Consider the following 13,491-nt stretch of genomic DNA (forward strand, 5'->3'; position numbering starts at 1 on the left):
ATCCCATAATAGAAAGGGTAGTAACAGTATGAGTGGTAATTGGAAAGATTAGGTATCGAAAATATGATCCCAGAAGAAAATATAATTTAGTGGAAAAACACGTTATAAAGAATTTAAGGCGTTAGAATTTGAGGGAAGACAAAAAGAAAGGATGCACCAGCACCATTGCGAGCGATTTCGACAACATCATTCAGCCTTTAATCAACAGTTTCGATGGTCGCGCGGACCATAACCAGATAGTCTACACCCTAAACCAGACATTACTTACTCAGTTGTCCAAAATAACACGCGCGATCCTTCAAAGATACCTATCATCAGATACTAGTAACCTGCGAATATCCTCCATTCTTAATACGCATGTTTCATTCCCATAAAGTAAAACGGAGCAAACTGATGCGCAGTAAACTTGTCCTTCGGTTGCAGATGGTTATCTTCTTTATGCCATAAGTGACGCCAGTTGGTGAACATCCATCAGGCATTGTGAATTCGTGTTGAGATTTCTTCAGGCACTAACCCATCACAACTGACGACACTCCAAAAACAATCCAAATGATTGATACGCTCAACTACTTCATTCCCTATCATTAATAATGGCGTTCACGCAGACCGATCCTGAAGCGACATTTCGTATTTGGAGATGGAGAATCTCATCCCAAACATCCTTGCATTGTTGCACAAGATGGTTAGAAAACTGCATTTCGTCAGCACCTCCACTAAATAGAACTATATCATCTGGGTATTCTAAGTCAACAAGGGAATCTCCTGGTAGAAGATCGACCCTCAAAAAGTCAGACGATAAAAGTGTTGTATATGAAAGCATGTCTATGACAAAGTTACATACAAATGGGGAAAACGGAAAACCCTGACAAACACCACTTGAATTAACCAGTTCCGATGACAGTTCACCATAACCTCTGAATCAACCAGTAGTGAGCATGTACCAGGTTAACATGCCTCATTGGCAAATCTTTCAACAATAGACATTGCCATAAAACCTGTCAATCCGTGGAATCGAAAGGTACATTTATGTTTCAAAATCTGCCGAGCGCTAAATATTTAATTTATATATCTACGTTGAGGTTTGGAACTAGCCTTGTCTTATCAGGTTTGTTCTACACGAACTGTAGCTAAGCGTTAGATGATTATTGAGGCTAGTTTAGATGTTATAATGGTCAGATTGATTTCTCTGTGATTGTCACAAGAGGATTTTGTCGTTTCTTACAAACTGGGACGAGTAGCGACCGAGACTAGTCAAATTGGATTACATCCAGTTCCCAGAATTTAGCTAAGATCTCAGTTAATTTAACTGCTAAAACTGGAACACCATCCATAAAAATCTCAGCGGTGAGTCCATCGGACCCTGCCGCCATCCATCGCCGTAGATTCCTCATAGCATTTTTAGTCTCACTGAGATTTGGAGGACTTACATTAATTCATCATTCATGGAGACAGTGGGTAACTAAAGTTTCAGACTCAAAAACTGAGTCTGTATCACGCTCCCATGCATGGGTACTTAGATGGTTTTATATCTCAAAGACTGAATATAAAATTTATGATATTTCTCATAGTCCAACTATTCACCACCGAAAAGTCAACGTTTATGTTTCACTGAAATCATTTAAACGATTGCTTCAAATACCATTGAGTCTATCAATTTAATTATATATGCGGAAAGATGTTTAGGTAGAAGAGATCGATTGTGATCTCCAAGTGGTGACTAGTGTCTTAACAAGTATTTGATCAGATTTTTCAAAATGTATTGCATGAATATAGCATGTTATTCTGATAAGCTTCGTTTTCTCACCTCATCATCAAAATTTATCAAAGGGACTAATTATTTTATACCTCTAAATTATATTGTTTAGTCCCGATCTATAATTCGCTGCTCTCTGATTGGCGGTTTTATCGTCATACGTTAACTGGGCATCCACTCGGCCACAAGACATAACATATATATAAAAGAAATTACTTTATTGACCAGTAGCATATCTTTTCAAATGAAATCAAGTTGTATGATTCGGTTTTTCGAATATCTCAAGTGAATTTCTCATGTTGAAAAAGCAAATAAAGTATTCACTTTGAGTTAACATTGTTCTGATTGAGTAAATAAAACAATAAGTGGGTGGAAAACTACTTATATTATCCATTTGAGATATTTTGCGTTTTAATATTTGAAATCGTATTTTGAATCACTAGTTCTCATTGTTTATAAGAAATCTACATGAACTCACTCACTATGCACTTGTATATGAGCCATATTCTAAGTATAAAGATCAATAATATTCTCATTGTCTAGAACCGTAGTATTGGTGGGGCGGAATTTTGAACCAAAGAGTTGGTGTCTGAAAGCCTGACTCCTTAATTAGTATTTGTGGGCATTCCATAGAAAAAACTACAGATCGTCTACAATGATGTCGAAACATTTGTGCACGAATTGGCAAATCTAACAGGTATATTAAATGTCTTTTTAGAAAATATATATGTTTTATTAATAAACAATCTATTCTTTTGCAATATATCTGTATGTGTCTATTACATATGTTTATTACTAGATGCAATTTGTTTTATCTTACCGGAGCATCGTAAACGTTATGCTGAATTGTGTCATAATTTGACGGGGTTACCAATTGTTCAATCAAATTCAATAGATAAGTTTGTAGATACTTCGAATCAAGGTATGTAGTCGATTAAAATAAGCTCATATACACTGTACTCAGTCTATTCTTTCATTGTTTTGCAAAAACCCACCTGAAAACTCTGTTTTTTCATCATCAGTCAATGCTACTTGTAACACCGAATTGTGGATGTTTGGGGACCAGACGTTGTATTCTACTATATGAATTTCTAGCGCTATCTTTTTCGATTTTTTTCATTCATTTTTCAAGGAGTAAAATTAAAAATTGTTCTAGTAGTTAACGAAACCTGCATAGTCATCAAAAGCAAGTCTGGTATTTCCTGTTTATTCTTTCGTGGTGATATCAGAATGTTAATTATAACCAGTACAGTTTTTACTAATTCCCTCAGTACTACTCTCTAGTTGTACAATGTCAATACTTGTCTGGAGAAATAACTAAAGACATTTCACTAAAGATTATTTCCGAATTAATACCCTCATAAAGTGCAATCGCCAAACGAGTTGTTCCAAATGCAAATGAGTAATCTGGTTGTTAAGATATTAAACCCATATCAAGTAAAGCGCCTTATTTTTTGTTGCTTACACCCAAGTTAGAAAATGCCTTTGTCCATAGACTACTATAAAACTTCAGCATTAAGAAATGTTGGGACTATATTTAATATGTAATTGGTAGGAATCCTTCACGTCAATAACAAGATAAATTTTAGAAAAGTATGTTGTTTTACTTTCCCAACTATTGTACTTCATATTTTTCCAAGTGTCTCGCAGCCAAGCACTCAATTCAAATCAACCAGTGAAGCTAGAGAAGATACCTGAAGTCTCAATGAGATGTTGCAAATGCTCAGCTGATCCGGCACAAGTCCCAGTGATATCATGCTGTAAGCACATAGCTTGTTTTAAATGTTGGCGACATATCATCGACAAAGTAAGTACTATTTACTATCATTGAGGTAATTTAGAACAACATATATAAGCGAACAATAGTGTTTTCGATTAGATCCTCATCAAGCTTTACTCTAATATACAGTTATATTTATTTGAACGCATAAATATTAGTACTAAGGGAAACCGAATACATATGTGCCACATAAGTCACTTGATTTCTGTGTGGGCTGTGATACTGCCTGATGAGTAGTAGAATCACAATATGGGGATTTTTCATATTAAAGTGAGGCCTATTAATCATGTTTACCGTGTTAGTACAATTGGAACTGCTTATATATATATACTGGGATTAACGTTTATTTCTAAATCAATTTCTAATTTGAGCTCTTTGTCAGATTACCTAATAGTTCACTGTTTTTCCAAACATAAGCGTAATAGCACTGGTTTTTGTCTTGAATTTCAGGGTGATCATCAATGTCCTCTATGTAGAAAATTACTGAGACGACGTGACTTATCACGTTTAATACAAAAAAAGGATACGGAACAAAATCTATAAGTTTTATTATTTAAAAACCTGTGTTTGAATCCATAAACTGAGGAATCGTTTTCGCTATTCTACTATTCTTATTTTTTATACGAGAATAAAACATAACAATGACAACTTTATTTTGTCTATTGCTCTTGATATTTATGATCTCGGATCATGGGTTTAATGTATTAGAATCAAATCAATGCTTGTATAGGTGAACACTGCAGAAACCTATCCTAGTAACTCATAAAAATTATGTATGAATATGGAAAAAATGCTCTTCAAAACTAAGAGTAAATCGTAGTCCACCATATCACATTTAACTACATGATAATGATATTATATATACATATATTGCAATAACCCTTCTATGACCCAGAACAGAAGATTTATTGTATTTTGTCCATTTATACACAAATATCACATTAACACGTCTAATAGAAAATCACTGTTTTTGAGATGTGGTCATTTTCAAATTTGATCGGCGGTTCTTTTGACGTTTGTTTGGAGATGGCTTAACGACTTTCTTATTTTTCTCACCATTATTAACATCACAACCATTCCCAACGGTTCCTAATTGCTCAGTAACATCCGGAAACAGACTTGTACTGACAGACGTTGAGGATATCTGGATATGACGTGAAAAACAGATTAATATATACACTGGATGAAACTTGAAATTTAATAAATCAATAGATATACTCTAGGGGATTTTATACAAAGTTCAATGAATAAAGTTAGTGGAACCCAAAAACTAAGTACACGTTCGTTTGGTTTCGAACCACATTCCTTATGTAATGTTTAAGTATACGATTCAGACGTTTGGAAAGAGGTAGGCAGAGAGGAAGTTGCCGCTGAAACCCGACTGCTGAAAATCGAGAGCACGACCAACTAAACCAAATCTTAAGTTAACCAGCATTAATTTGTCCGAAATCAGCTCCGAGCGTACCTACAACCCTAATGAAAATTGTGGGTTTCTAAAGGCTTCTTACAACTCATTGAAGCTCGTCGGTCTACTCCCGATTACCGTGAGTTTGATCACAAATAACGACTGTTACGTAATGTAATCGGGAAAAGATTGCGTAAGAGTCGAGAAGCCTGGTAGTTGAAGCGTGTCAATGAGTTGAAAGCAGCAACTGCATCTGGTAACTACCGGAAGCTCTTTCAACTCATCCGAGTCACTGACAACAAGAAGTCTGATGTGAGTGAAACTATCTGTGGGGTTGATGGGATGCCTATCACTAACATCTATCGACGTCTTGGACGACGAGCAGTTCAACTAGTCTGTTGCCCTGTCGACATCAATCAGACTGCACTGCCCTCTATGTCCAGTAACGACTGATCCACCTAACGAGGCGGGAGTCTGCAAGGAACTCCAACTTTGAAACGCTACAAATCACCGGGTCCAGATGATTTACCTCTGGCTCTTTTTAAAGTTAGTGGTGACTTTCTGGCTAAGGAACTGACTGAGTTGTTTACAAAGTTCTGGGAGCTAGAGAGTGTTTCAACGTCGTGAAATGAGGCGATAGTTTTTCCTATCTTTAGAAAGGGTTCACGTCGTCCCTGTAACAACTATCGGCGGATAAGTCTATTTCCTATTATTGTTCAAAACCTGAGAAAGATTGACTCGTGAGGAGTAGGTCGGTTTACGTTCAGGTCGAGGATGTATTGATCACATCGTCACCCTGCGGCAAATGTTGGAACACCGTCAAACTTATCACAGGTCAACAATCGTAGTGTTCCTTGATATTAGGGCTGCCTTCGATTCGTTGAACAGGACTGTTCTCTGGGATTGTCTATTGAAGAAGTGTGTGCTTGAAAAGTTTATTGACATCTTATTATTTATTTATTTGAACACATAAATATTGGTACAAGGAAACACCACATATGTATGCGCCGCACAAATCTCATTCGATTTGCGTGAGGCCTGTGATACTGCCCAGGTGCCCAAACTGAAACAGGTGGATTTCTTAGGGGGCCACACTCGGAGACTTTGACCTAAAGGTCTGATCCACAAGGCAATGGAGCATCGTGAGGAGATGCAGTCCCATGGTAGACGGTGACCAACGATTGATTAATACGCCATTTGTTTCCTCAGGATACTGGAGCTAATGTGCACCATTGGTTTGAAATCAAGGTTTTCCAACTCCCCTGGGTGGACGCGCCGTGTCCACCAACCCGGTTAAAGCGCCGGACATTCACTTTTCGTCCTCTCAATTTCGTAAACAACACCCCTGCCACGAGAAGGCAGTGAGTAGAACTTCCCTGGCAGAGGCTATGTAATGCAGAGGTTCGGCATCGTGTGTTCAGGCACAGCGACGATAATACAAAAAGTGTCACTATCTTGGAACATTGACTTCGGTGACTTGGTCATGTTCTACGAATGTGGTCCCGGAGAATTCCACGTCGCGCATTATCTGCCGACGCTGGGAATGGTTGGAAAATGCGGAGAGGTGATCAGTGTGTGATACGACGTCGTGTTATGGAAGAAAGCTGTACAGGATTGGCTTCTGTTGGTCCTTCACAACTTTCTGGTAAAGGGTCGTAGAGATGATACAACACAGAAGCTGGAAACTTGGCTCAGGACAGAAGCCAGTGGCAATCCTGCTGTAACTTTTTTCGTAAAAAAAAAGATGAACGTAACTTCTTTAAATGGAAGGATTCTTTCTGGTTGTATTTCTCCTAACCGAACTGTTCCTCCTCTTATCATCCTCATCATTATTATTATTATTATCATTTCACTCTCATGCACAAATTTCTGTTTATCGTTGTTGTTTTTTATTATACACACTTTACATTCTCTATCTCTTTGAAGCCCCATTGTTATTGTGTGGCGCATACGTATTTGCTGCCCCCTTTGTATCAATGTTTGTGTTCAAATAAATTGCAGAATAAAAATGACTAGACTTACTTCGGTTGATACAGACAAGTCGTCCTCAGAATCTTTTATTTCAGGATAATTAAATTTGTCTGAATCACTTTCAGCTTCAGAACGAATAGTTTCATCTCCCCAATCATTTATAGTATTTAAAAACTGTTCTGCATCAGGTGACAGTGGTTCATTGACATCAAATACACCGGCATCAGATTCTTCAACTGATTGATACAGTGATTCCTGTTCATACTCTGAGTCATCTTTCATCAAAGATGACATTGTATCTACATCCAAAAATTCATCATTCAGGATATCAAGATTTTCTTCATTGTTTTCTGAACTATTTAAATTCAGTGGAGCATCGGATTTTCTGGTAGGATTACTTTCATCTAAGGAGTGAGACAGGGAATTGAAGTATTTCATATCACACATAAGTAGCCACAAATAATGGAGAAAAACATTAACAAATCTTTTTATGCTATTTGGACTATTAAGATTATTACAGGAAATATACATCAAAGATTTTGAGCATTTTACTTAATATCCCAATAGTTTAAAAGCTGGTCTGGCTGTATATAAATCATTTTATTGTTAAAGAATATCTTAACACGAAACTGAGTATTTTAACGCCGATTAGGGAGAAATGCGCACCCCGCTAGCCACCATTCATGTCTGCTTGAAATTTCATAGTATTGTTAAACTATGTACTTATTTGGGTAATGTAATAAGAATACGAAGATAATCAGAACTACGTGACATACTAGCTCAATGCGTTTTGAAAATTATGATCACACATATACATGAAAAATAAATGCTCAACAAGAAAAATTGGAGGCACCAGGAAACAGAAATATAAGAGAAGCAATATGAAACTCACCACCTTGGACGATATGATGTCATTATTATCAGGGTAGGTTTAAGGTGGGAACACTGTTTCTGTAATTATAAAGGGGGTTTGGTCAAGGGCTCAATAAAGCTTAGAATACACCCTAAACAACCTTTGTACAAAACCAAACAGTCTGCCGTTAAAATAACTTTATGATCCGTCTCAACTGTGTGTAGCAATAAAGGACGATAGATGTCTATCATTTACTCATATTTTTTTATACTGTAGCCTTTTTGGCACGTTTTCAGATACCTTACTTTGCAAATCACAATTACTCCTCGTGCATATGTGGTCACACACGCAAGTAGACTGATAAACACATTGAGATTTGACCTGATCTACATAGGTTTTTGGTGATCATGACTTTTGCTGTAGAGTATGTTTCACTAAGACCTGAAATGAGGTCGATGTCTTAACACAAGGCTATCAGTCAGTCAGTCAGCTGCAACGTAGGACCAGGTACATATACGCATCGGTCCATGTTACCATACCTCATAACCACAACAAGATGAACAAATTCATAGAAGTAGTTACTTCAATGTAAGAGATTGCATGTAAGAATATAATATAGGGAGAAAGAATTAGTTCATAGAAAGGGAGGTATAAAGTAATTTTAATCTCACAGTTTAAGGGAAGACAAAGAGTGAATACACATACACCATTGTGATGGATTCTGAGCAATGTCATCCAGAGTCTCCAACCATTGGCTTCGATAGGTTGCATCTAACCAACACGGCTCAGACTAGAAGTTAGTGATTTTATGGATTGATCTCACGTTTTGGTTCAGTCATCCCTTTCTCCCATCTATCTCCAACACTAATCAGCATTGCGTGCTGTGGTAATCGGTGGTCGGTCATGTGTAATATGTGGCGCAACTATCTCAGTCGATGTAGATTCACAACGTCATCAATTGATTTACCATCATTCCCTAATAACCTGCGTCTGACCTCATTATTGCTTAACTGGTGATCCGAGCAGATATAAGCAATATTTCTAAGACATCTGTGATCAAATACCAGTAACGTACGAGTATCATCTCACCTCAATGACTACGTTTCGCAGCCGTAAAGTAGAACAGAACGAACTGCCACACAGTATACTCGTCCTTTAATTGATAGACGGATATCTCGTCTTCGCCATAGGTGACGGAGGTTGGCAAAAGCCAAACGAGCTTTTTCAATCCGTGCTGAGATTTCGTCAGACATCAACTCATTAGGGCTGATCACACTCTCAAGATGAGTGACGTTGTCGACGCGTTTGATTACTTCACTCCCGATCCCTAGTTCAGGTGTTGGCACAGGCCAGTCCTGAAGCAACAATTTGCATTTAGTAGGAGAAAAACGCATCCCAAACATCTTGGCATTTTTGCTCAGCTCTACCGAAAAAGACTGCATTTTATCAGCCTTTTCACTAACACAGGACTATGTCGTCTGCGCATTATAAGTCGATAAGTAGACCTCCTGGTAGGAGATTTATTCCTGAATATTCAGACGACGAGAAAGTAATTTCCAGCAGTAGGTCTCTTATGAAATCAAACAAAAAAAGAAGATAGTGGACAGCCTTGCAGGACATCACTTTAGGATGCGAAATCAGATGATAGTTCGCCATAAGCTCTGACTCGAATGGAAGTCTTCGAGCATAGAGCCTTCACAAGGTTGATGTACTTCTGAGGTACTGAGAGCATACAAGTGTGCCCTCCTTTTCCAAGACGGTCAACCACTTGACTTCCTAATTTCTGTTTCTTTTATCAGTCTGAAAACCTGTCTTGTTCTACTTACAGTCGCTGCGTTTTCCATTGCTTTTGTTGCCAACCACTGCTTACGATCGTTCAGTAGACTTTTGGTTAACTTAGATCTGAATTGTTTTTGCTCGTCGTCATGTTTGGAACCTGATAAGAGTACAAGTCTATTCGTCCTACCTCTTATTGATAGTGATGTAAACAGGCGTATTTGGTGCCAGAGGTTTAATAGGTTTCACCATACTGTGACGTTTTCGTCAATTTAAGAACTTGAGAGGATTCCTATTTTTCACTAATGTTTCGATCGGTGGCCTCGCCTCGTCCTCAATAGTATAATTTATATAAGCATGTTTCGTCCTAATAAACAGACCTTTTGTCAAATACCATTTATATTATTATTATGTTTATTTGAACATAAATATTGGTACAAGGGAGCATCAGATATATATGCGCACAAAATTGTCATTTCATTTAATTGTGTGAGGACTATAATACTGCCCAGGTGCCCAGGCCGAAGCAGGTGGTTTTCTAAGAGGGCCACACCCAAAGCCTTTGACCTATAGATCTGATCCACAAGGCAGTGGAGCATCGTGAGGAGATGCAGTCCCATGGTAGCCGGTGACCAACCATTGATTCATACGTCATTTGTTCCTTCAGGATCCTGGAGCCCATGTGCCCTATTGGTTTGGAATCAGGGTTTTCCAAATCCCCTAGGTGAACTTTCCGTGTCCACCAACCCGGTTGAAGCGCCGAGCATTCACTTTTCGTTCTCTCAATTTCGTAAACAAAACCCTCGGCGCGAGAAGGCAGTGAGTAGGACATCCCTGGCAGAGGCTATATACACGTGGTCGTGTGAGAGCATTTCGAGAGAGGGCGGTTCCTTCCCACTCTCAGCCATAACAGGGCATTTGGGGGCTCACTATTGTATGAAGAAATCTAGCAACGGTACAACCTCTAAAATCTCACCACACTGGTACTTACCATCAATGTATACAAACTTTGTTTTAGGTAGAATTGGATAATAAAATCTATGAGGGAAATGACCAATAAGCTTTTGAACATTTGACCAATTTTCCATGGCACTACCACGGTTCGCAGCCCTTAAAAACATATTCCCCATCTCACTCATTTCGTAGTAATACGAACACAAATTCTTTAAAGGCTTCTGAATTCCCGGTGTTTGCATAGAAGTTGAATGGTGTTGTAGACAATAATCTAACCAAACTAGCACTTGTTGAACAACATGTGGATGATGATTCCCAGATACAATGAAGTTTGTTAAAACTTCAATAAATCTAAATAAATGAGTGCGACTTTGCACAAGCTTTTCAACTTGTGTTTTGATCCATTCTTGACTTGTTTTTTGTACAAAAAGCTAGATTTTAACAAACAACTAGGTTAGATAAAATAATATTTAATGCCATACTTTATTAAAATTTTTGGAGCTGACAAGGAGTCCATCTAAATCATTTAAAAAATCAGTACGCTTTTGTATCTACAATGAAAAATAACCTTGAGAAACTTTCTACTAACCTTTGGTTTCGATTCCAACTGTACATCTTTTTGTCGCTTCATCTAGGAAAAGTCATTCACAAAGATCATGTTAGGAATAAATATGCAATTATTTAGAAGTTTTGTTTCATGTTTCGGATTGTGAGTAAAAGTGTATAATGTTTTAATACACCATCCCATAAATACAGAATAACATGAAAAGATACCTTTATTATTAGTTCTGTAAACAAAAATGAGCCGTTTATAAATCTAAAGTGTCAAAGTTCATTCTAAGAGCGGTATGTCGATACACGACATATGAAATATGAGATGACTGGGTAAAACTGCACTTGGTTAAGAAGTCATACTATTTATTCAGATATTTTGTGAAAGGAATACTTTAGACAGAAATGAACAAGGCAAAACTTGGGAAAGTGTACAGTGGTCCAATATGTCGTCTAGGAACTTTAATCAAATTACGCTGGGCGGAAGATTTTGTCCACAATATTCAAGATTAATCCAAGCCACAATAATAATAAATGTGGACATGATAAATTATCCTCGCCAAATGTTTTATATACTTTCTCATTTAAAACGACCTTAGATACTAGATGAAAAACCCAGCATATGGAGACAGAAACAGTCACCATTTCCTTTGTTGTATTCAAAGAGTAGTAAAAATTCATAATGAGACCCGTTTGGAGTCAGAGCGTTCCCAAATTTCAACAAGCATTATGTGGCAAGCGTCGGTGCCACATGCAGAGTCTCGGCGATTTGACTGAGTAGAGTATTTTGACTGCTATCTCCGTAGATATATAGATGAGGGTTATAATACTGGCTGATCTTATCAACCTATCCCCAAAATCCAAGTTTTTAACATAGGGAGATAGGTGATCAATCGAATCAATGTGTTGATGAACACGTCTCAATGGAAAGGTGCATATGTTAAGTGTCGTAAGAGATTGAGTCTAGCTTACGAGATATTAGCCCGACCAGCAGTAATCAAGATATTCGAAATGATAAATCGTGTAATCTGTTAACTCCTGAGCAGCAGAGCTTTCAATGACGATATTATTTCTTAACAAGGTAATTGTGAAAGTAAATTAAACAACATCCCAGGATGCTGCTAGTCTACCGATGTGACATACTTCAGGGAAGTACCTGATGAAATATCTTACTTATGGGTCACATATCTGTCCAGATCGTAATAAACAGTACCAAAGAATAGTGAGTACAACAATTTGTCTGTGGAAAAGAGAAATAAAAACAGCTAGTCATCGACCCGGAAGAGCTGACACAATGCACTTATATTTCTTGAAGAAGGATATAGAGAGCAAATGACAGTAACAAAAGCTTCAAATTAAGCCAATTTAAATATAAAAAACCGGGATCAGGAAGTTTGACGGGACGGTAAAAAAGACAGGTCTACTCAAATTTGCCCGTCGTTCCAGGTAAACAACCTTCAACGGCCCTGCATGAGGTATTTATTCAGTAATTCAATTGGCGGGTGTCCGTTTGGTTGCGCGAATATTAAATGTCCTCATATTTAAGAAGCTTTTGCTGCGGTAAAACACGAGATCACTGAGAAAGCATTAATTTATGTTTCTCTGTTTCCTGGTGTACTCATTGGCTCGATTGTTGCTTCGTATTTTGATTTTGGATACCAAATACTCCCCTTTACCTCAGTGGGCGTTTCGAAAGCTGTACAGAATTTATCAGTGTGATATGGGATTTCCAAAAAGTAGAGAACAATAATTTCATCCCTTCACGGACTACACATGCAAGATACATTCACATCGAAAGTAAACTGCCAAAGGACATGAGACTTAATTACATGTTTGAAGTGTTTCAGTGCACATTTTGTCCTAAGCGTAAACACAAGGTGTAACAGTCAATCAGAAATCTTGACACATTTAAGTAATACGTGACGTTCGAGGTCTAAGTTTATGAACTGAATATCAAGTATCCGTGCAACTTTGAGTGGTTAAGAATATGTTGTTAAATCATTCAAAATGCTTCGCAATCATCTTCGTAGTGGTTCATGGATGATTTTGATGATGCCACAAGTATTGTAGTTTGACAACACTTTACCATCCACGGCTTCTATAATTGAATCGGGCACCGTAGACCCGGCCATCCTTGTATAAAACATGTATTTCAAGAATAAATACAATACTCAGTCCCCAAACAAAATGTTTCCTTTCTAAGTGCTCAACATCATATTGCTGATCAACATGTACGGCGAGTCAGTGTAGGTTATTATGTGACTTCAACGTGAAATCTTATGCATACAACCACTGCCAGTGAAGTACTACTCACTGCCTTCTGGCGGCGCGGTTGTTGTTTGCGAAATCGAGAAGAAGAAAAGCAAATGTCCGGCGCTTTAGCTGTGTTGGTGGACGCGGAAAGTGTACCTATTGGAGTTGGAAATCCCTCATTCCAAAGCAATGAT

At 37.8% G+C, this 13,491-nt stretch overlaps 2 protein-coding genes across 2 annotated transcripts in view; one reads left to right on the plus strand and one right to left on the minus strand.

Moving 5' to 3' along the window:
• Smp_136280 (putative regulator of telomere elongation helicase 1 rtel1) overlaps window positions 1–4,076 on the plus strand; it is a gene marked incomplete at its 3' end in the record, with an annotated part of 40,413 nt that extends 36,337 nt beyond the window's left edge. Inside the window, exons 21-23 of the mRNA XM_018797540.1 lie at window positions 2,553–2,675; window positions 3,394–3,560; window positions 3,984–4,076. Coding sequence (XP_018652572.1) covers window positions 2,553–2,675; window positions 3,394–3,560; window positions 3,984–4,076 — 383 coding nt within the window. The remainder of the gene's footprint in view (window positions 1–2,552; window positions 2,676–3,393; window positions 3,561–3,983) is intronic.
• Window positions 4,077–4,494: 418 nt separating this feature from the next.
• The window catches only part of Smp_136290 (putative eukaryotictranslation initiation factor 3 subunit), a gene marked incomplete at both ends in the record, with an annotated part of 41,650 nt that continues 32,653 nt past the window's right edge, over window positions 4,495–13,491 (minus strand). The window contains 5 exons of the mRNA XM_018797541.1: window positions 4,495–4,677; window positions 6,961–7,313; window positions 10,530–10,923; window positions 10,975–11,043; window positions 11,082–11,123. Of these exons, the coding sequence (XP_018652573.1) occupies window positions 4,495–4,677; window positions 6,961–7,313; window positions 10,530–10,923; window positions 10,975–11,043; window positions 11,082–11,123 (1,041 nt within the window). The remainder of the gene's footprint in view (window positions 4,678–6,960; window positions 7,314–10,529; window positions 10,924–10,974; window positions 11,044–11,081; window positions 11,124–13,491) is intronic.

Source organism: Schistosoma mansoni, chromosome 5 (genome assembly GCF_000237925.1).
Source record: "Schistosoma mansoni strain Puerto Rico chromosome 5, complete genome".
NCBI lineage: Eukaryota > Metazoa > Platyhelminthes > Trematoda > Strigeidida > Schistosomatidae > Schistosoma > Schistosoma mansoni.